Source organism: Megascapheus bottae, chromosome 29, assembly GCF_031878675.1.
Source record: "Megascapheus bottae isolate mThoBot1 chromosome 29, mThoBot2.hap1, whole genome shotgun sequence".
Taxonomy (NCBI): Eukaryota; Metazoa; Chordata; class Mammalia; order Rodentia; family Geomyidae; genus Megascapheus; species Megascapheus bottae.
Genome location: NC_143537.1, coordinates 1,300,162 through 1,319,913, shown reverse-complemented (window position 1 = coordinate 1,319,913; position 19,752 = coordinate 1,300,162). Strand labels below are relative to the sequence as shown.

At 56.1% G+C, this 19,752-nt stretch overlaps 1 protein-coding gene across 1 annotated transcript in view; it reads right to left on the bottom strand.

Annotated features, from left to right (window-relative positions):
• Positions 1–19,752, bottom strand: part of Slit3 (slit guidance ligand 3) — a 230,622-nt gene that overhangs the window by 196,366 nt on the left and 14,504 nt on the right. The window contains exons 2-3 of the mRNA XM_090320813.1: positions 9,393–9,464; positions 6,225–6,296 (exon numbers count right to left, since the gene is read on the bottom strand). Coding sequence (XP_090176939.1) covers positions 6,225–6,296; positions 9,393–9,464 — 144 coding nt within the window. The remainder of the gene's footprint in view (positions 1–6,224; positions 6,297–9,392; positions 9,465–19,752) is intronic.

Here is a 19,752-nt window from a genome sequence, read left to right as displayed (position 1 = left end):
CCAAGGTGGCCCGGGCCTGTAGTTCCAGCTACTTGTGAGGCAAAGATGAGGATCACAGCCTGAGGAAAAAGGAATCTTTCTCAGCAGGTAAGCCACGCGTGGCGGGCAGGGCAGAGCTGCACTCCTAGCTGTGCTGGAGGCCTGGGTAAGAGGATCTGGGTCTGAGGCTGGCCCCAGGCAAAATGCCAGACCCTGACCACAAAGTAAGGAAATCGAGGAAGGGCTGGAGTGCGGCTCGAGTGACCAGACACTGTCTAGCAACCCCCTGAGCTGTCTTCTACCTTTCCCCAGGTCCACTTGTGGTGTGTGCTTCTATTTGACTTTGAAGAGTGGGTTCAAGGTCTGGGAATCTGGGGACCAGAAGTCCAGGGCCCGAGGCATTCAACCCTGAACTCCAGAACTAACACAACGGCGAGCAGACACCGCTGTTCAGTAACTGACATGAAACCCAAGAGTGGACCCCGCACGTGGGATGGGGGCTCACAGCTCCTGTCTGGAGCTCGAGGAGCTGCGGAGGGGTGCAGATGGGCTCAGAGGAAGATGGTCTTCAAGATGGCTGGCTTGGGTTTCCCAGGAGCACATGTTCCATCTTTCTTTCAGTCCCACCTCCAGGCTGCAGCAAGTGCCTCTAAGCCTTCAGTCTGGGCCAGACGGCGACCCCCAACAACTCCAGAGCTTCACAGGCGCTCCCCACAGTTCCCGGGCTTCCGTGGGGCACACACACCCAGGGAGGCGGCTCTCTGGTGACGTGGTGAAGGGGTTAGACTGTAGTCTTCCAGTGCCCTCCTTTCTCCTGGCTGACTGGTCCTCTCAATGCACCGGGGAGAGAGGGAGGGTGGGCGGCAGGACAGAGCCTAGCCCGGGCTGCCAGCCCCACTGTTTGTGCCCATGGAGTATCCGTGGAACCATCGCTTTGCTGCCACGGTTTAAGTCTCTTTCCTGACGTGTGCCACAGACGTGAAGACACCAGATCCTCAAAGCCTGGAGAGTCCACTGGCAGCACAAAGGACATTCTCCTACACAAGAGGGGGCCATTCCACCCCAATATTTATGCTCCTGCTCCCATCATTCTTAAGGTACCAACTCAAAATCTATTTTAAAAAAAGAATTAAAAAATTAGGGCTAATGAAGCCATTGGGGAGCGTCCGTGAGGAGTGAGCTGTGGGCAGCTCACACCCACACGCAGACTGGGGTGTTTTTCACAGACTCGCGGTAATTTAAGCGCAGATATCACAGGCGACAAATCTGACAAAGGAAAGCCTGTCCATAATTCTGAGTTAATAGCAATGGGCAGGCTTTTGATGTCGGTAGGAACAGGAGGAAGAAAGGCCACATTCACGGGGACTTGGGAGTGGGGGGCTGCGAGCCAGAGCCGTCAGCGTGAGCAGCACAGGACACACGGGCACAGGTGACACGCGCTGAGGAATGGAGTGCGAAGAGGCCCTTGAAAGTATATATTTGCCACACACGGGAGCTTTAATAAATAACCCCGTTGTTTAGACCTCAACTCCTTGAAGAAGAACGTGAGCTCTGGTTGAGGGTGAAGGACGGCCTGGTTTTCTGCAGACCCCAAGGAAGCGGAATACACGGCAGCCAGATTTCCTGCGAGTCCAGCTCCTCGCTCCTTCCTCCTCTCCGACAGCGGGACACGGGGCCACTCAGCAGCTCCATCTCCTTCAGGCACCTGGGGGCTCAGTGTTCTTGGCCTAACTGCTGGATTCAGAATAGTCCTGGATTCAAATCCTATGGCAAATTAGCTTTCTGGGTTCCAGATTCTTGTCCTCTATAAAATGGACAGAATTATTTTCTTTAAATGTTAGGCACACCTTTAAAATCTGTGATCATGTCAATGTTCAAGGGTACAGAGAAGGAGGAAGAGCTTCTTATTCGGTAGCCTCCCCGCAGGCTCAGGGATGACTTTCCTTTTTGCAGTATGTTTACATTGCTCATGGAGACGCTCAACCCCTGAACACGACAGGACTCATCTCACACTTACAGAGGCACCATGGCTCCCTCACGTCCTTGGTGTGAACTATGCAGGCTGGCATCACCTCTTACCTACCCACGCCTGGATCTTTCTGTCTCTCCCCAACTGTCTGTCTGTCTGTCTGTCTGTCTGTCCGTCCGTCCGTCCGTCCGTCCGTCCGTCCATCCATCCATCCATCTACCTATCTATCTATCCATCTGTCTGTCTGTCTATCCGTCTGTCTGTCTGTCTGTCTGTCTATCCATCCATCCATCTACCTATCTATCTATCCATCTGTCTGTCTGTCTATCCGTCTATCTATCTATCTATCTATCTATCTATCTATCTATCTATCTATCATCTTTCCTCAAACGAGGCTTCAGGGAAGAACCACACAGTTTACTGGGTTGTTTTGTCTCCACGTCTCTCTTTATCTCATTATTCTTTGAAGACGCACTCTCAGATTCGGTCCTGGCACCGACAGGACAGCAGACAGCAGAGCAAAGGAAAGTCACCGGCGGCCCACGAAGGCATTCAGAGATCTAACGACCTCCCTCTGGCCTTGCACCTTGCAGAAGGATTTGCTCCCAGAGTCCTGCAGATGAGATGTGCGGATGTTCCACCACTGGGGCGAGGCAGAGGCTGAAGCTGCCACTGTGGCTTCCCCTCCACCCCTCCACATCTGTCTGTACAATTCACCGCCATACCCTGTTCTGTGGCCTGATGGCCCATGGCCTGCTCACACTGGGTCATGGAGCCAGACGTGGCTTCATCACCCTCACCCGGGCCCTTACTCGGCCATCTGTCCACTCTCTCTCCTGCAGTTTCTGGCACCTGCTGTGTGGTAAGGCAAGGTTTGGCTCTGAGGAAACCAACTTGCCTTCCCAAGGGCTGTACAGTCCCACCTGGCAGCGCCGCCCGCAGGGAGAGCCTGCACCTGAGCACATCCTCAACCTGCTGTGTCCCAGCCACTCTACTCAGGGTTGATGTCTTCTTCGAATCCTTTCCTCTCTTTTGTGCTCACGTCTGGGTTTTCTTGAGGTGGCTTTTAAACGTTCCGTTTTCTTGTATCCTGCATACAAGTCTTTAATTGGGTGTTTTGGCAGCCCTGCCTCCTGTTCTCGGACATGTGACCTTGGCAGCACAGAGGTTGTGAAGGTTAATCAAAGTCCAGTTCATCATGGTTAGCTTATCTTCCCCGAGCTGTTTCGACATTGTAGTCCTCACACAGAGGCTTGCAGGCCACCCGACTTCGTTCTGTATGGGACGCAGAACTGGGCGCCCAGGCGCGGATCTCCACGTATGGATCTCGGTTGTCACAGCCTCGCTGGGAGATGAGTTTTTTCCTCCCACTGAGCTGTATCTGCCCCTTCACCAGCGGGTTCTGTTCTCCTGGGCTGCTCACACACCCGGGCCATGCGTGTGCAATGGCTCCTCCACAGCCCATGCCCCCCACTTTTGAAGAATTACAGCCAGTCTTCAGGCTAGAGGTGTCATTTCCACAGGACTGTCCTTCACGACTGCACTGATGCATTTCTTCTGAAATGACGTCTTCGTTTCTAGCTTCTTTCTTGGAATCTTCTCCCCATCCTCAAGCTCTGCTTTTCTCTAGTCATCCAACTTCGGAGAGTTTAACACACGATCTGAGGTCTTATAGCTCCTCTTGAATAGCTTCTCTGTTGTAGCTCCTGTCTCTTTGTGGGTGTCTATTTTTGCATACTTTGATTGTTTCTAGGGAGAACATGAGGTTTTATATTCGCTTTTTATTTTTCTAATAAAAACAACTTCACATAAACTTCAGTTGTAATCTTGGTTGCTTATTTCTTAAGTCACAAAAATTTCCCTGTAGCTTCCAGGGGAAGGAGAGAAGGATAAATTTATCCAAGTTCTTTTAGGCTAAATTACAGAATATGATCCATAAAGACTTCTCTATTGCCAAATATACAGACACAGGTGAGGTGAGCCAGGAGGCCCCGAGGCCTCTCCATCCATTCTCAAGTTCCTGTGCATCGCAAACACATCAGAGGTAAATGCATGGCTCCAGTGGCAGAGGGCCAGCCTTGGACAAAAGAATGAAGCAAGAACACGAGGCCATGAGTTCAAGCTGCGGTACTGGCGTGTGCGTGTCCGCGTGTGTGCATACACATAGACACATAGCTAATATGTTATATTCTCCATTCCACACACTCAGTCTGGTACAATAGAAACTGGCACCAATCAGGATTACACGTGCATTCACACACGTGTGAACACACACACACACACCTTGCTGCCAACCGAGTCTCAGGGAGGCCCGTCCAGCGGGTTCGCTGGCCCAGCTCCTTCTCCCTCCATCTCTCACCATCTTCTGGACCACGTACTTCTCCAGCTGACAGAAGGCAGTGCATGGCTGGCCCTGGGTGGAGTCCAGTCCTCCCCCGGCGAGCACCGAGGCTGCCCTCACTGCCTCAAGCAGCCACACAACCGAATCATGGCCACACATGGTGTGCGTGGACAGGACAGGACCCTCTTCCACACACGGGTCTTTCCCAGCCGTGGGTTTGTCACACACACACACACACACACACACACTGCACACAGATGCCAACATGTGCCAAGGTGAAGCCGAGGGGGAGGAGCCTGTGTCCTCCGAGGGGAGGAGCCTGGCTCTGTCTGCAGCACCCAGAGTGGGTTCACCACAGGAGTAAATGTACCACGGGGAGTGCATTCCCGCGGAGGGGTCAGGAGGGCCTCCCGCTCCTCCTTGTCAATCACCAGGCTTCCTGTCCCTGCCCTGGGCCCTGGCCTCCTCATCTCCACACAGGTGAGGACACCACATTGAAACTTCACAAGGACAAATGCGAAATGCCAGCACAGCCCCCAGTGCATCCAGTCTTCCTCTAAACCTTTCCCACACCCAGCGAGTCAGGGGCAGAAGACGGTGCCCCCGCCCGCCTCTGCACACAGACCCGTGGGATATTTCTCCCCAGAAAACAGGCTCAACAACACTTCTATTTTCTCTGTTTCTAAATAAAGAGAAAGAAGGAGGTTTCAGGAAACTTCAAAATCAAAGCCCAGCCGAAGACAACATTACGTTCATAATTGTTTTCCCTGATGAGACACAAAGCTCATATTTTTGAGTCAGTGACAGCGAACACACCACAGGAGGTGGGCCCCACAACTGGGTGAGGCAACGCGCTGGGCCGGGGGGCCCGTGCTGCTCCCCTGGGGACGAAGATGGCACATCACACTCCCCCCCCACCCACGCCTCAGGACACGCGAACAGAGCCTCATTCTCCAGAAGATGGGGAGCTGGGAATGTGGCCATCCCTCCCCCCCAACAGGAGCAGGATGCCGAGGTGCCAGGGCAGGGTGAGGACACGCATGCATGCACACACATGCACATACACACACACACACACACACACACACACACACACACACACACACACACACACGCACGCAGGCACGCGCGGAGAGCAGGGGCAAGCCACCCACCAGAATGACTGGGTGCTCTCAGGGCCACCCCCACTCAGATGGGCAGAAAGCAAAACTCCAGATGCTCGGAGCTGCCAGATGTGATTAAGGAAGGAAAGGTGAAGCTACCCACTTAGCCACTGGCACCAAAGTGACCCCGAGTGTTCTGCAAAAGCACTCATGCTTGAAGTGAAGAGGCTCCCTGGCCTCCCCTCCCCGCCTCTCCATGAAGGCAGAGCCCGGGCCTATTTTTAAACCACTGGCAACGTGTTCTCTCGTGGAAATGTGTGGGCTTCCAGAGACAGGCTGAGGCCCTTGGGAAAAACAGGCATGTGGAAAGGGAGGCTGCACCCACTAGCTCATCCCTCCCTCCCCCCTTCCCCTCCCCCTCCCCCTCCCCCCTTCTCCTCCTCCTTCTCCTCCTCTTCCTAACAGAGGACTCTGCTGGGAGGAGCAGCCTGAGGATGGAGCTGCAGCAGGGACAGGGGCTGGGCGGGGGGTGCCAAGGGGGATGGCAGGCCCCTCCCCCGCTACAGGCGCTGAGACAGCTCCACCCAGGGAAGGAGAAAAACAAGCCCCAGATGCAGACCCCAGCATCTTAACAAAAGAATGAGGAACTCTGAGTGGGTCCCGCATCTCCAGAACACACTCAGCAGCAGCGTTCAACATCGCTTGCCTGTTTTTAACATCATCACAAGTCCAGTGTACAAGAAAAGTCACACCTAACAAAATGCAAACAGAGGACACGCCTCCCCCCGCCCCCCAGCAAGGCTCCTGATGCCAGGAGGCCTGGATCACTCACAATCGCTCCAGCTGCTTCAGGTCCTGGAAGGCGCCTCTCTCGATGACGCTGACCTGGTTGTCCTCCAGATGCCTAAAACCAAAAGGCACAGGGGGTCAAGGATGACGGAGTGGGGCCTCAAGGCTGCAGCCCTTCCTGAGACCCTTCCAAGCGGGATCAGCGTGGGGGGACCGGTGGGGGGACCGGTGGGGGGACAGGAGGACTCTGCTCTCGAGGCTTCCCTGCCTGCACACTTGCAGGTGAGATGGCTTTGCGCGCCTCTATTTTGAAAATGTTCTCAGCGCACATCTCTGCCCCGAACCCAAGCACTGCTCAGCCCAGAAACGGGGTGGGGGGGAGGGCTGACCACACACACCCAACCCCTGCCCTCCCCACGCCCACCCCACTCTCCCCTTCCTCCTCCAAGGACTCAAACACAGGTCGTGGGCCTCTGCCTCCTGTTGGAGTCAGCCGATAAGGGCTGCCTCCCGAGAGGGGACACGGAGGCGGGTGGTTCCCGCCCTTCTCCCTGGAAAGGAGAACTCAGGTTCAGTCTTTGCAGGGCTCTGATAACAAATGATTCCCTACTCAGCTCTCCTCATCTGCCCTCTGCAAACGTCAACTTGCTTCTCTTGGAAAGGCGTCCAGGCCCACCTGAAGTGTAGCCGGCTTCCCGTCTGTGGAAGTCCAGCCTCCTGCCGGCTGGAAAGGATCAACAAGTCCTCACCAGCTGACGAAGATGAGGGTCGTGAAGGAAGGAGCCGTGAAAGGTGCACCAGCCTTCCAAGATGGCAGCCGAGGGCGGGCATGCAAGCTGTGGGGGCCACTCTCGCTTCGCTGGCCAGATGGCAGTGTGCAGAAGGGCCATCTGAGGTCAGAGTCTGCTCCCGCTTAGGGGGCACGGCCTGGGTTTGTGTGCAGCATGCTGCCATTGTTATTTGTGTAATTTCAACACTGGACCACGAGCGGAAACGGCCCACGTGGGGGTGGCTGGGGTGGGGTTTGACTCTTGTATTGTCCCATCTCGGGTAAATCTGGCCCCTGCACTGCAAGCACAGCAGAGTCCTACCATAGATTACTAAGAAAGGGGGTGGCATGGATGCCACCAGAAGCGTACTCTCCTGCCATCTCCTTCTGCTTGTGGCTGTGGAAAACAGCCCTGAGGTGAGAGGGGCTCACCTAGCCCACCCGCCTTGTCCAGCCTCATCCACACGCCCGCCCGAATCCGCTGCTCTGGCAGCCGGGGCCAAATGTACACTGTCAAGACCTTCGAGGCTTCCCTGGTTCCACTATAAATGTAAGTAAGAGGCAGAAAGAGGAAAGATGCTGAGATGTGTGTAATGAAGACAGTGGCCCAGGTGTCCTCAGCTGAGGACAGGAGGGGAAACACCATCCCTGTGCTGGGAGGTTTTATTGGTCTTAGAAAGCATCTTAGCTCTCACTTCCAGACAGCAGAATCTATCCTGGCAGTCTACAGCCCCTCGAATGGGGCTGGCTTTGAGCTGATGACGAAGATAACAAACCCCAGTGTATTTATTAATAGGACGTATAAAGTAGGGGTAAGAGCTTTTCTGGCATTGTATATCAGAATAATAATTTTTTTAAAGGAACCTTACCAATTAACTGAAAAGATAAACTACAATCCAAGGAATGTTCTAGACCATCCAGAGGATACTACTCTGATTGTTTTTGAAGGATGTTAAACTCACTAGATAGAGACATAGATATGCAGCCGATATGGAAACTGGAATGTCTTCTGGTCTTTCAGATACCATAGGAGAACAGGAAGGGGAGAATGAAGCACGTGTACCCTAGACCTGGCTGCCAGCCAAGAGTCCACGGCACGAATTACACCAAGGCTGAGACCCAGCTCCCAGGTGCTCCCCTCTTGATTGATTTTGGGGAGAGGATCTAGTTTCTCTTCTCTCTGGTAGCTCTGAGAGTCCACTCTGTCTTCCAGTGGACAAGTCTTGGAGAAGCCCCTCACCACTGAAGACCCAGAAGAGGCTCTTGCTTCCCTCTCCCATCCATCCCTACCTCAAATCTTGCTACCTGTCTGCACAGCTGCGAACGTTCAGCAAGAGCCATGACCCTGTCTGCCCCTCTCCCTCCCGCCTCCCCTGGACTCCATGCAGCCACAAGATAAATAACATTTGCCCTGATTGCTCTTTTGATGCTCAGCTACAGAAAAAAATACATTGTCTCCATGGAAGGCAAGCGTGGCTTATCAACCTGACATTGCTGTTGTCCTAGAAGCTGGTATGCTCGTTTATTCATTTGTCATCTTCTGTTTTCCCTGTCACTAGAAATGAGCTCTTGCATCCATCTTCTGGGCCAGCCAGTCCAGACCAGATGCACAATGCAACACCTGTGTCCAGGTGTGTGGGGAATGCAAGGCTGCAGAATGTGACACTGTGTCCAGGTGTGTGGGGAATGCAGGACTGCAGAATGTGACACTGTGTCCAGGTGTGTGGGGAATGCAGGGCTGCAGAATGTGACACTGTGTCCAGGTGTGTGGGGAATGCAGGGCTGCAGAATGTGACACTGTGTCCAGGTGTGTGGGGAATGCAGGGCTGCAGAATGTGACACTGTGTCCAGGTGAGTGGGGAATGCAGGGCTGCAGAATGTGACATTGTTTCCAGTTATGTGGGAATGCAGGGCTGCAGAATGTGACACTGTGTCCAGGTGTGTGGGGAATGCAAGGCTGCAGAATGTGACACTGTGTCCAGGTGTGTGGGGAATGCAAGGCTGCAGAATGTGACACTGTGTCCAGGTGTGTGGGGAATGCAAAGCTGCAGAATGTGACACTGTGTCCAGGTGTGTGGGGAATGCAGGGCTGCAGAATGTGACACTGTGTCCAGGTGTGTGGGGAATGCAGGGCTGCAGAATGTGACATTGTTTCCAGTTATGTGGGAATGCAGGGCTGCAGAATGTGACACTGTGTCCAGGTGTGTGGGGAATGCAAGGCTGCAGAATGTGACACTGTGTCCAGGTGTGTGGGGAATGCAGGGCTGCAGAATGTGACATTGTTTCCAGTTATGTGGGAATGCAGGGCTGCAGAATGTGACACTGTGTCCAGTTATGTGCAGGAATGCAGGGCTACGGAGCTGTGAGTTCTGGCCATGCAGGGCAAAGAGTGTGATGTCTCCTAAGGCCACTGGCCTGACCACTGCAGTGTCAGCTACTTACAACACTCGGAGGGTCTTAAGCCCGGCGAAGTCTGTCTTGGTGATCCTGGTGATGTTATTTCTGTCCAGGTCCCTGCAATGGAAAGCAAAGTCAGGTCAGATGTGGGTAGGTTGCACTCACAGCCTGTTGAGCCCCCCCCCCACCATGTAGACCAGAGGGGCGCTGCTTGTCGAGCAGAAGGCAATTCTGGAGATGGATGACCCCCCTGGGTGCGCCCAGCCAGCCTCCGGCCACCGTGTGGAACAAGCTCTCCCTTGTGCCCGCAGCAGAGCTCTGTTATATTTAGCTGCCTCGCTCCTCGGGCCCCTTCTTCAAACAACAAACTTGGCTTGTAATGCCCCCACCCCTCCTCCAGTCTGCAGGTCACATAGACAGATGGGCTGGAACCCCCAGTTTCAGCCATCAGCCCCAGATCCAGGCCGGGTTCACTGGCGTCTCCAGCTCCCTCTGAGCACGCGGGTCTCGGGAATGCACGGGCCACTCATACGAACACTGGAACTCGGAGCTACAGAGCATCCAGAATCCATCTCTGTCTCCCCTGAGACAGAAGTCCAGAACCAGAAGACTACCAGCATCCTGTGTCTGCCTCTGCACAGGCCTGGGGACAGCACCTCTGCTCTTTGATGGGCCAGTCCATCCCATCACCTCCTTCGTATCTCATTTAAACCCACTGGAACTGCACTTCCACCGCTCCAAACCCCAAGAGTCTCAGTGCCCCTGGTGCCTGGCTAGCGGCTGGAAGAGGGGGTTGGGGCCCTGAGGCATTTCTAGGAGCTCTGGCACTCGGGATCTGACTCTGCAATCCAAGATCGTGTCTTGATGCAGTGTGTATTGTTTTGAGACCCCCGTCTTCCAGCACTGTGGGGGTCCCCCCTTGCACACTGACATTGGGGGGGAAAGGAACTCTGCTGTCGGCAGTTCTTGAGAGTATGTTCTGCACAAACAAGTCCCATGGACACCGTCTTATGAGAAACCAAAGAGTCTCAGACCCAGGCTCTCTGCTGGCATCCACGCTGGCCGAGCCCGCTCCTCTACCCAGGGTCTGAGCTGGCCTCGCTCTCTGTGGTTCACTGCACACTGCCAAGCGTACTTCACCCCAGTGCTTCAGAAACATGAAGCACTCAGTGATCCATCACTGTGCAAACCACAGATGGCATGTCACCCACGGCAAGTGGCCACAAGGTCACCTAAGCTTAGTGGTTACCAAACCAAACACCAGGTGCAAACACGGGGTGCACAACTCCAACAGAAGCCCCCACCCAAAGCCCACTGCCCTGTGATTTTCCTCGTCAGGAATGCGCCACAAAGGTTGGTAAGAGGACCCAGATTGCAGCGCTCTCCGAGAGGAAACACTGCGTTCCAGTAGGAGATCACTCTCCTGATATAAGAAATAGCATCGAGATTTTAAAAAATCCAGCGAGTCCTTGCATAACCTTGCCCGAGTTCCACACACATACCCCCCCCCCAGACTGCTTCCACGCTGCTGCAAACTTGCTCTGGTGGAGCAGAGCAAGAGCTGGGGTTCGCCTCCTGAGACTTCACGGGTTGCTGATGAGGACAGAGCCTCCGGCACATGGGGTACGGCAGGCTTGCTAGGGCAGGGGTGCCAGCATCCACTCCCCCTGACACCAGCCCTCTCTCTCCCCCAACGGCAGCACTGACAGTGCAACCACAGCTGTGATTTACCAGGACCGGCCTGGAATCTCAGCAGCTGGTGCCAGAGGCTACCCCATGCCTAAGTCCAATTAGGGGTTACAAAGTGTGCTGCAAAATGCCAGTGGGCAGATGTGGGGTGTGGGGAGGGTCCCCAGGCACACAGTGTTTGGAAGCCTGAGCTTTGGGGGCCAGCAGGTCCCTCCAGGCCACGGGTCAGGTACAGGAAGCGCACACACCTTTCCGAGGCTCCGAACCACAGCCACCCAGCCCAACTCATCTTGATTTTCCAGCCTACAGAAATGTTGTGGCCTCATCTTAAGCCATTAAGTCCTGGGGTGACTCATTGACTCAGATGTACAGAGGCAGGGTCAGAGGAGAGCATGTCTCATTTCATGGATAATAACAGAACATAGAAACTCAAGGCCCCGGGCCTGGAGCTCTCACTCAGCTTTCGCACTTGTGGCTGGTACTCTGCTGCTTGAGCCACACTACCAGCTCTGGATTTTTTTTTCGCTGGTCATGCATTTGTCTTGCCAGAGTGGATACGAACCACAATCCTCAAATCTCAGCCTCTTACAGGCGTGAGCCACCAGTCCCCAGCTAGCATGGCCTCTGAGACTCTTAGCCCTGGCACTCTGGTGTGGGGTGAAGGGCTAAAGACATACCTGCATCCCTCTGGGGGAGAGGTAAGGACGGACCCCTCTCTCAGGCTCAGCAGAGAAAAACCTGCAGCTTTAGGAATGTCCACCCCTCCAAATGAAGCTTGAGACACCATGCATTCACTAGATTACTTAGCACCAGAACAACTGCCATTCACTGTTCACTGGGTGGACGTAGGCTGGCCACCAGACCGGTTTGAGACTACATTTCCCAGCTTCCCTGGTGTGTGTCACCTGACTGGATCTCCTCCAATGGCAGCACTAGCATGTGGGCAGAAGTAATGGCTGCTTTCAGGCCTGAGCCATAAAACTTTCTGCCTGACTTCGGTTGCTCTCTCACCCACACCTCGGACTGGGATGAGAAGGGGTGGTGGAGAACCCCTGGGTTACCACGTGCCCACCCCCTCCCCTCCTCTCCCTCCCCTCCCCTCCCTTGCCTTCTCAGGCACTGCACTGAAAAAAAAAAAAAGCAGCCGGGGTCTGAATGTTCCTTCCCATTTTCTCTCTTCTCTGCAACGGTTTTGAAAAGCAGCTGTTACTCTCTCCCTTGCACAGAGAAGAAGTTGGGTGTCGCCCTTCCTCGGAGCCCAGGGTCTCAGCTCAGGGATGCAGCCAGCCACCAGCTCGCCCCTGGAGGGAGGGAGTGCTGTGATTAGTCTCCCCGCCACTGCATGAGGCTGAAGCTTGGTTTTTGCCACTGGCTAGATTTTTTTTTTTTTAACCACCAGGCAAACTTGCCATGAGATCAAATATCAGCCAATGGTTAAATCAGGGATTCAAACCCAGATCGTCCAAATGCCAAGGCCAGTTTTTACACGACACCATGCTGCCCAAACGCCCCTAGGGGCTGAGCATTTTGTACCTTGTTATCTGCTAAATGAGGGGGAGGAGTGAGAGCCAGCAAGCAAGAGTGCAAAAATAAACAGAACAGAATCTTCCATCCCCATGCCTATAGAAACAGGGGTTACTCCAGTGGCTTAGCTGCCTCAACTCCAGCCACGATGGCACAGGGAGGCCTGAGCCCCTCTGCAAACCCAGAGGCAGGGTGGTCCCCCTTCACTCACCCTGGCAGCCCCTACATCTGCTGTGCTGTCCCCACAAACAGGCGTCACCAAGGTGATCAGTGTATGCTCCCACCCCGTCCCCATCAGTGAATCCTAAACCAAGGCTGTGAGTTGGAGCTGGCTCTGTGGCATTTCATCTGTTTGACACCTTGGGTGGAGAGGCAAAGAGGAAGCATTTAGGACAACACAGGAAGATCATGAATCAAAGGCGATATTTCCTAGGGCAGGCTGGCGCCTCCATCTGATACCTCACTCACTCATTCATTCATTCATTCATTCATTCATTCAACAAATCCATCGTGGCCACTAGGTTCCAGAGGCTATCATAAATGTCATACAGAACGCAGACTTCAGTGGAGAAGAAAGAAATGAAGAGGCACTTGCCATCTGCTGTTTTAAATTCTACACCACAAACTTTTCTTAAAAGGGACAAACGCTAAATAAACTCAGCTATGGCCCATGGTATTTTCTCTCCTAACCACGGAACTTCACTCTGGAGTGTGAGGAGCAGGCAGAGCTCCTCCATGAATGAGTGGGCGCGGCTGTGCGTCTGTAAAAATAGGTGGAAGGAGGCGGGAGAGGTGGCCCAGGGGCTGTCATCTGCCGACCCCTGCTCGTACTGTGCCAGAGGCATAAACAAACCTGTGAGAGGGCGAGCAGGAAGGCTGGGTGGATGGCAGGGGTCGCGGGAGGCTGCGGGAGAAGGTGGCATTCGAATAGAGACCTCGGAAGCGAGCTGGGCACAGCCAGGTTGGCACAGGAATGCGCGACAGACAGGAAAGGGATTCTGGGTAAATGAGACAGCATGGATAAAGGCCCAGAGGCACTGCCTTAGGGTGAAATGCAGGCAGACATCTTTCCTTTTTTTTGGCTGTGAAAGCACACTGCAAAGAAAAGCAGGTTCCTTCTTCCCTTCCTCCCTTCCTTCCATCCATCTTTCCTTCCTCCTTCCCTTCCTCCCTCCCTTTCCTTTCCTTCTTTACTCCCTCCCCTCCACGTTTCCTCACTAGAACCAACCTTGACTAACCTCCTTCTCTGGCCCTGGCATTCTGCCTGTGGCTAAGGACGGAACATTGAATCGGGAAGCCGTTCCCATTTAAAGGCTCCAGTGTGATTGGTGAGAAAGGGCTAGAGGGGTCCCAGGGCAGCCCCTCCAGTTCCTTCCCCCATCTTCCCCTCTCCCCGAGTACATGGGAAAGACCCGCACCAACACAGCAACAGAGGCTCGGAACTCGTGTCCCCACTGAGCAAGCAGCTGAGTCGGGGAGGACACAGGCTGGCAGGCCACAGTCCAAAGCCCAGGGGCTGCAGGGACTGAACTGGGCCAACAGCAGGGGATTGGGCGGGGGGGCTCACCCAGCCAGAGGCTGGGCCAGGCACAATATTCACCAGACTCCCCCTCACACCTACAGTGGAGTGTGAGTGTGGTGGTGGGAGGCTGAGCTTAGGAGGAGGTGGTGCCAGGCTGGCCCTGGCACAATGACCCACAAGAACTCATCTCAGCAGAGGAGGCTGGGCACAGCGATACAACCTTGTCACCCCAGCTACTCCTCCGCCTCACCCCACCCGGCTCTGGGCTCTGGCTCTCTGTCCCGTTCCCAGCCGTCCCTCCCCTGGGATTGCTGTGTTTGTGGGGCTCTGAACCCCCACCCCTCCATGTCCCATGCCTCCCGCCCAGGGCTCTTCCCTCTGCCCTCCCTCCCTCTCCCCCCAGACGTCCCCACCGGGAGGCATTAGTCAAGATATATAAATATATATATATTTTTGCACTTCATTCAGCCCAGTTATATAACTGCATACACGTTGAAAAACATACACACTTTGGGGAAAAGACATGACTGAATCTGATTTAAAAGCTGGCTTCCTTCTTCTGGCTAACGTTTGGGCTTGGCAACGTTCTCGCATTTATAATTTGACACCTGCAAAAGGCCTGCAGCCAGCTCTGTGCGGGCAGAGAGCTACCTGGAAGGGGGGGTCAGCCAGGCACCTGGGTGAAGATAGCTTCACCTCTTGCAGCGGGAGGGGTCCCCACATGCTAGGCCAGCCTCAGGCTGCAGGACAGGGCACATACAGGATGCAAGACAGCAGACCCACAGCCCTGGCTGTGGACGTGATTAGTCCAGGTCTCCCTGCCTAGTCACCTCGGCCCCTCAGACCCTCAGGAAGCCTTCTTTCTGCTGCACATGGCCCAGGGTTCTGCCCTCTGCCACGGCCCCACCCATGACAGAGGCTCTGGCCCACCACAGAGGACCTCACCCATGGTGAGGGCTCTGCCTGCTGCCCAAGCCCCGGCCACCACAGAGGCCACACCCATCACAACCGTTCCACCCACTGTCCGGGCTCCACCCACCAGAGGCCCCGCCCCACCACCCATGGCTGCACTTGCTGCCTCTGATAACTGAAACACAGGCACAGGGTCCAATTTCTTCCACACCAACTAGCAGTGGCACAGCAGTATTAGGACACTGGTCTGCGGTCACAATCTGACAGGTGCCAAGGGAATCCTTATGAGTAGGCAGCCAGGTACCAGTGCTGTAGACAACAGAGCCCTCTGGAAGAGCGGGCTAACTACGTACACAACACTTTACCCACACGAAAAGAACAGCAGGTTCTTGTGACCTGGCACCACATTCTGCGTGCGATTAAATCCCCGGAGCTCAGCTCAAAGCCAGCAAATAAATATCTGGGGAGGGACGGGATGGTCTGAACTTCTGCTCTGTATCAACTGGTTTTCATCTGGTTTTCTTTCAGCTCCCTCTGAGCCCCACCTCCCACGTAGACGGGGATCACAGGCACAGAGCCCAGGGCCTGGCTGGCCATCCGTGTCCACTCTGCACCTTTGCCCTGCATGGAACATGACTTGGGATGGAGAGTTGGTGTCAGTCTTTTATTAGACCAGTAAATCTGGGCTGTGGAATTAGAGTGCCCCTGTCATTTATCAGCTCAGCTTGAAGGCTTTTGTTGAGTCACAGGAAGTCGCTAATAACTCCAGCAGGAAAAACAGACAGCAGTTGGGGCTGCCCTGGGCAGGTTACAGCGAAGGGTCAGCCTGGCCACGACCACAGAGCCACGCATGACAGCCACGGTGACGGAAGGTCACTCACGAGGGGGCTGTGGGCTGCCCCACCTGTCTCTGTGCTTGCAGGCCCCACCCCGCCCCCATGCATTTGGACTCTAGAGAGTTCCCACAACCACATCTGCTTGTGGAATGCTGTGGCCTCGCCTCTGAGCGTGTCAGACCTCCATGGCCACTGGCAGAGGGCACCCACCTTGTGAGCTTGAGGCAGAGGAGGTGCAGGGATGTCTTTAAGAAGGCCGGAAGGAAGGATCGGCGGGGGAAAGCCGCGATCGCTGCGAGGACATAAACATGGATTGCTCTGGAGCCGGCCACATACACGCTTTGTCTAAATACTAATAAAGTGAGTTCAGGCCGAGCTAGGACTTTAAAGGAAATTCTTCCCCATAAACATGCCCTGCCATACCCCCAATAACTCTTTAATTTGATGCACATTTGGGAAGAAGGATGCGAAGTAACCCCAGGATACCGCGAAGGCCGGCTGGGGAGGGGCCGGCCGTCTACCATGCAGCTGGGACCTACCCCCCCCCACCCCGCAACTCCAAGGCTCCACTCGTGGAGGACACAGGACGACACCGACAGGTCTCTGCAGGCTCAGCCCCAGGACACTCTGGTGGCATCAGTTGGCACCGCCGCTGGCCTTCTTGCCCTCACGGTGGTCCACCAAAGCTGCCCCCGCCTGCACGTGGCTCTCCACATTCGGGGAGGAGGCATCTCCTACTTCAGTTGCGCCACGAGCTCCCCTAGAGCAGAGAATGCCATCCTTATACCTACACATCACCCAGGGGAGCCACAGGGCCCTGGACGGACCGTGTCGGGAGGCAGAGGCACAGCGGCTAACCCAGCATGAGGTCCCCAGCCCACGTCCACTGAGAAGGAAGACAACAAAGGACGCCACGCACATAAGGAGAGCTGTGAGCAGGTGGGCAGGCAGCGCGCCTGGAGACAGGTGAAGCTGGAGGCTGGGTTCTGCCATCCTGTTCCTAGGCACCTGGCAGCATGCAGCGTCTTGGAGTCTGCGAGGGCAGCCCACCCTGGCCGTCACGTGGTGAGTGAGGCCCACGGAGGGAGGCCCATGGAGGGAGGCTCGTGGAGGGAGGCCACGGAAGGAGGCTAACAGAGGGAGGCTCACGGAGGGAGGCCACGGAAGGAGGCTCAGGGAGGGAGGCTCAGGGAGGGAGGCTCCCAGGGGAGCACTGCTCCAGTGCTCACATCTTCCCAAAGTTAACACAGAATAGTGGTTCTAGGCGACAGCACCATTCGTAGCCTAGAGAGGGCAGGGCTGACGAGAGGCCCCATTCCAGGTCTCCAGGACCCCGTGAAGGACGAGCATGATCAAGACCTAGAATCCGGTGAGGGCAGTCAGTCCCTTCCCCAGACACCTCACCGGAGACTCCTGTCTGTCCACACGTCACAGGGCAGACACACAGCTATAGCAGCCGGCCTGTGTCCCCCAGTCCCACAGCCCCGGAATCTGCTTGGTGGTCCCTGTTCCCCAATCTGAGCTCCCCACCCTGGTTCTCCCATGCCAGCAGGCCACCTGACCCCAAACCTGAACACCAATCCACCGTCCACCCGGCAGGGCCCCAGCAGGAAGCTTGGCTGTGTGCACAGGCCTTCTTCACCAGGGAGGGGACAGGCAGGCCCGCCAACCCGTTGAGGCTGGGAGCCCTGCTGCGCCATCTGGCCTGGTGACACGCCAGGGACAGGACGAGGGCCTGCTGGTCCAGTCTGCCCCGCCGGCCACAGCAGCGTCTACGATGACGATGTGGAATCGTCTCTGGTGGTTCCTGGGTTGGGAGGCGTCTGTCCCCTTGGTTGGGGTGGGGACAGCCCATCTATCTTGGGGGAACCTGACTCTTGGCGCTCTGCCTAGGTCTATTCGTGAGGGAGAAATTTCTGTGCTTTACATGGGAACACTCTGCACTCCTGGTCAGCGTCCACAGTGGGGTGTGGGAGGGGACCGGGGCCACCTCTGACCGCGGCTGGGTCTCCATCCCTCGCATTGACGGGAGAAACGTTGATTTATTCTGCATTCTTCATTCTGCAGATATTTGATCCGCAGCGTGCTGGGTTATCAGCCCGACGGACTCACACGTCCCGCATCTCACCAGGGCTTGTGCCAGCCCCAGGGGCGGCGAGGACACACAAACGACAGGACACACGTGGGCCAGCAAATCTGGGGGAGATCCCCTCAAAGGCTGATGGGGCCCACTGTCTGGACTCCTCCTGACAGAAAGAATACAGTACAGTACTTCCTGACCCGAGGTTTAAACCTGAATGCCCAGAAATAGAGTTTCCTGAGTTCACAGCCCTGCACAGCCGGAAACATGGCCCCTGCAGGACAGGGCTAGCCTGGGACACAGGTCCCTCTTCCTCCAGGATGACGTTAGCCTGGGCCACAGCTCTCCTTGGGCACCCATGCAGGTCCAGGGTCAGAACAATCCTCTGCCTTTGCGCTTGGTCTTACCAGCATGGCTGCCTGTCCAGCTCCACTTCTTCACCCAATGCAGAAGCCTAGAAAGCCCTCCGTGCCATACAGTTAGGAAAGAAGAGCGGATAGAGCCTCGGGAAGCGGCACCCCCTCATCCCCCCATGCCTTGATGGCCCCAGCCCCAGCCCCAGCCCCTGGCCCTACGCTTGCACCTTGCTCCCGGTTCCTCAAATGCCAGACAGCAGCTATTTTGGGCCCAAATTAAAGCCTCTGCTCTGGTAAATGGCTGCCGTTAGTTCCGGGCTGTGGTTACACCCTCTGACGTGGCATGGGGCCTGGCCTGGCAGGTTGTCCGGGGACGGAGGTGGGAGCGCCTCAGGACACAGCATCCTGCCCCGTGGCGACCCTGAGGGTGGGAAGCCACAGGTCAGCCGGCCATGTCTGGAGGCCATAGCTGTTCTCAGCACATGCCAGGGCAGCCATGAAGCCTGGACGCCACAAGATGCCAGACGCAGCCCCCCCCCCCCCCCCGCCACTCCCAGAGCCCAGGTCTTAGCGCAAGGCCCGTGGGTTGGACACGGCTTCTCCAGACCACGCGCCCGCCTCCATTCCTGTCACGAGACCTGACTCCAGGCCCTGTTACGCAGACCGCCTTCCCGCTGGCATGGGAGGAAGGATCTGATCTCACATAACCCCCTGAGTCTGCCTCAGAGCTGGGGGGTGCGGGGTGTGCAGGCCCAGGGAGGCGAGGGAATGAGCCCCCCTTCTCTGGGAGGCTCAGTCCACGGTACCAGGTTCCCACAGGGGGAGGTGACCGATGGCCACAGACAAGGCCAATGTGGCTCCCTGAAAACGGAGGCCCGCAGGCGGGGCCCGGGCCAAGGGCAGGGAGGGAGCACACCCCCCTTTTCTTCATGACACGCTTAATTACAGCAGGATTGTGCTGAGTCAGCACCCTATGGAGTGGGGGGGAGGGGAGAGGGGAGGCAGGGCCGCGGGGACCTCCCCCCCCCCCCCGACTCATGAGCCAGGCCCTTTCTACCGAGAAACCCCAGAAGCCTCCTGACGCTGAGACAGATGGTGCCCAGTGCTTGGCTCGTGCCTCGGCGCCTGGAGGAAGCTCCCACCCGCCCGGGGGAGGGAGGGCAATGGCACGCAGGGTCCCTGCCACCTGCACCCAGCCTGCCCGCCCCCAGACCTGACACGGAGCCCTCGGCGTGGCCGGCCGCCAGGCACGGCTGGGGAGGAGGGGGGAGGAGGGCCACCTTGCAGGGCTCAGCCCGAGGGCGGACTGCCAGGCCCTGTGCCTGCATCTCAGAGCCAGAGGCGCTCGAGGAGCGCATAGCTCCCCCCTCCCTGCACACATTACGTGCATGGCCTCCTCGCACTTGTCCATGCATTCCCCCCGCTGTGAACACCACACGGTGCACACAACACTACCTCCCTCGGCACGTGTACCATGATCAGCCAC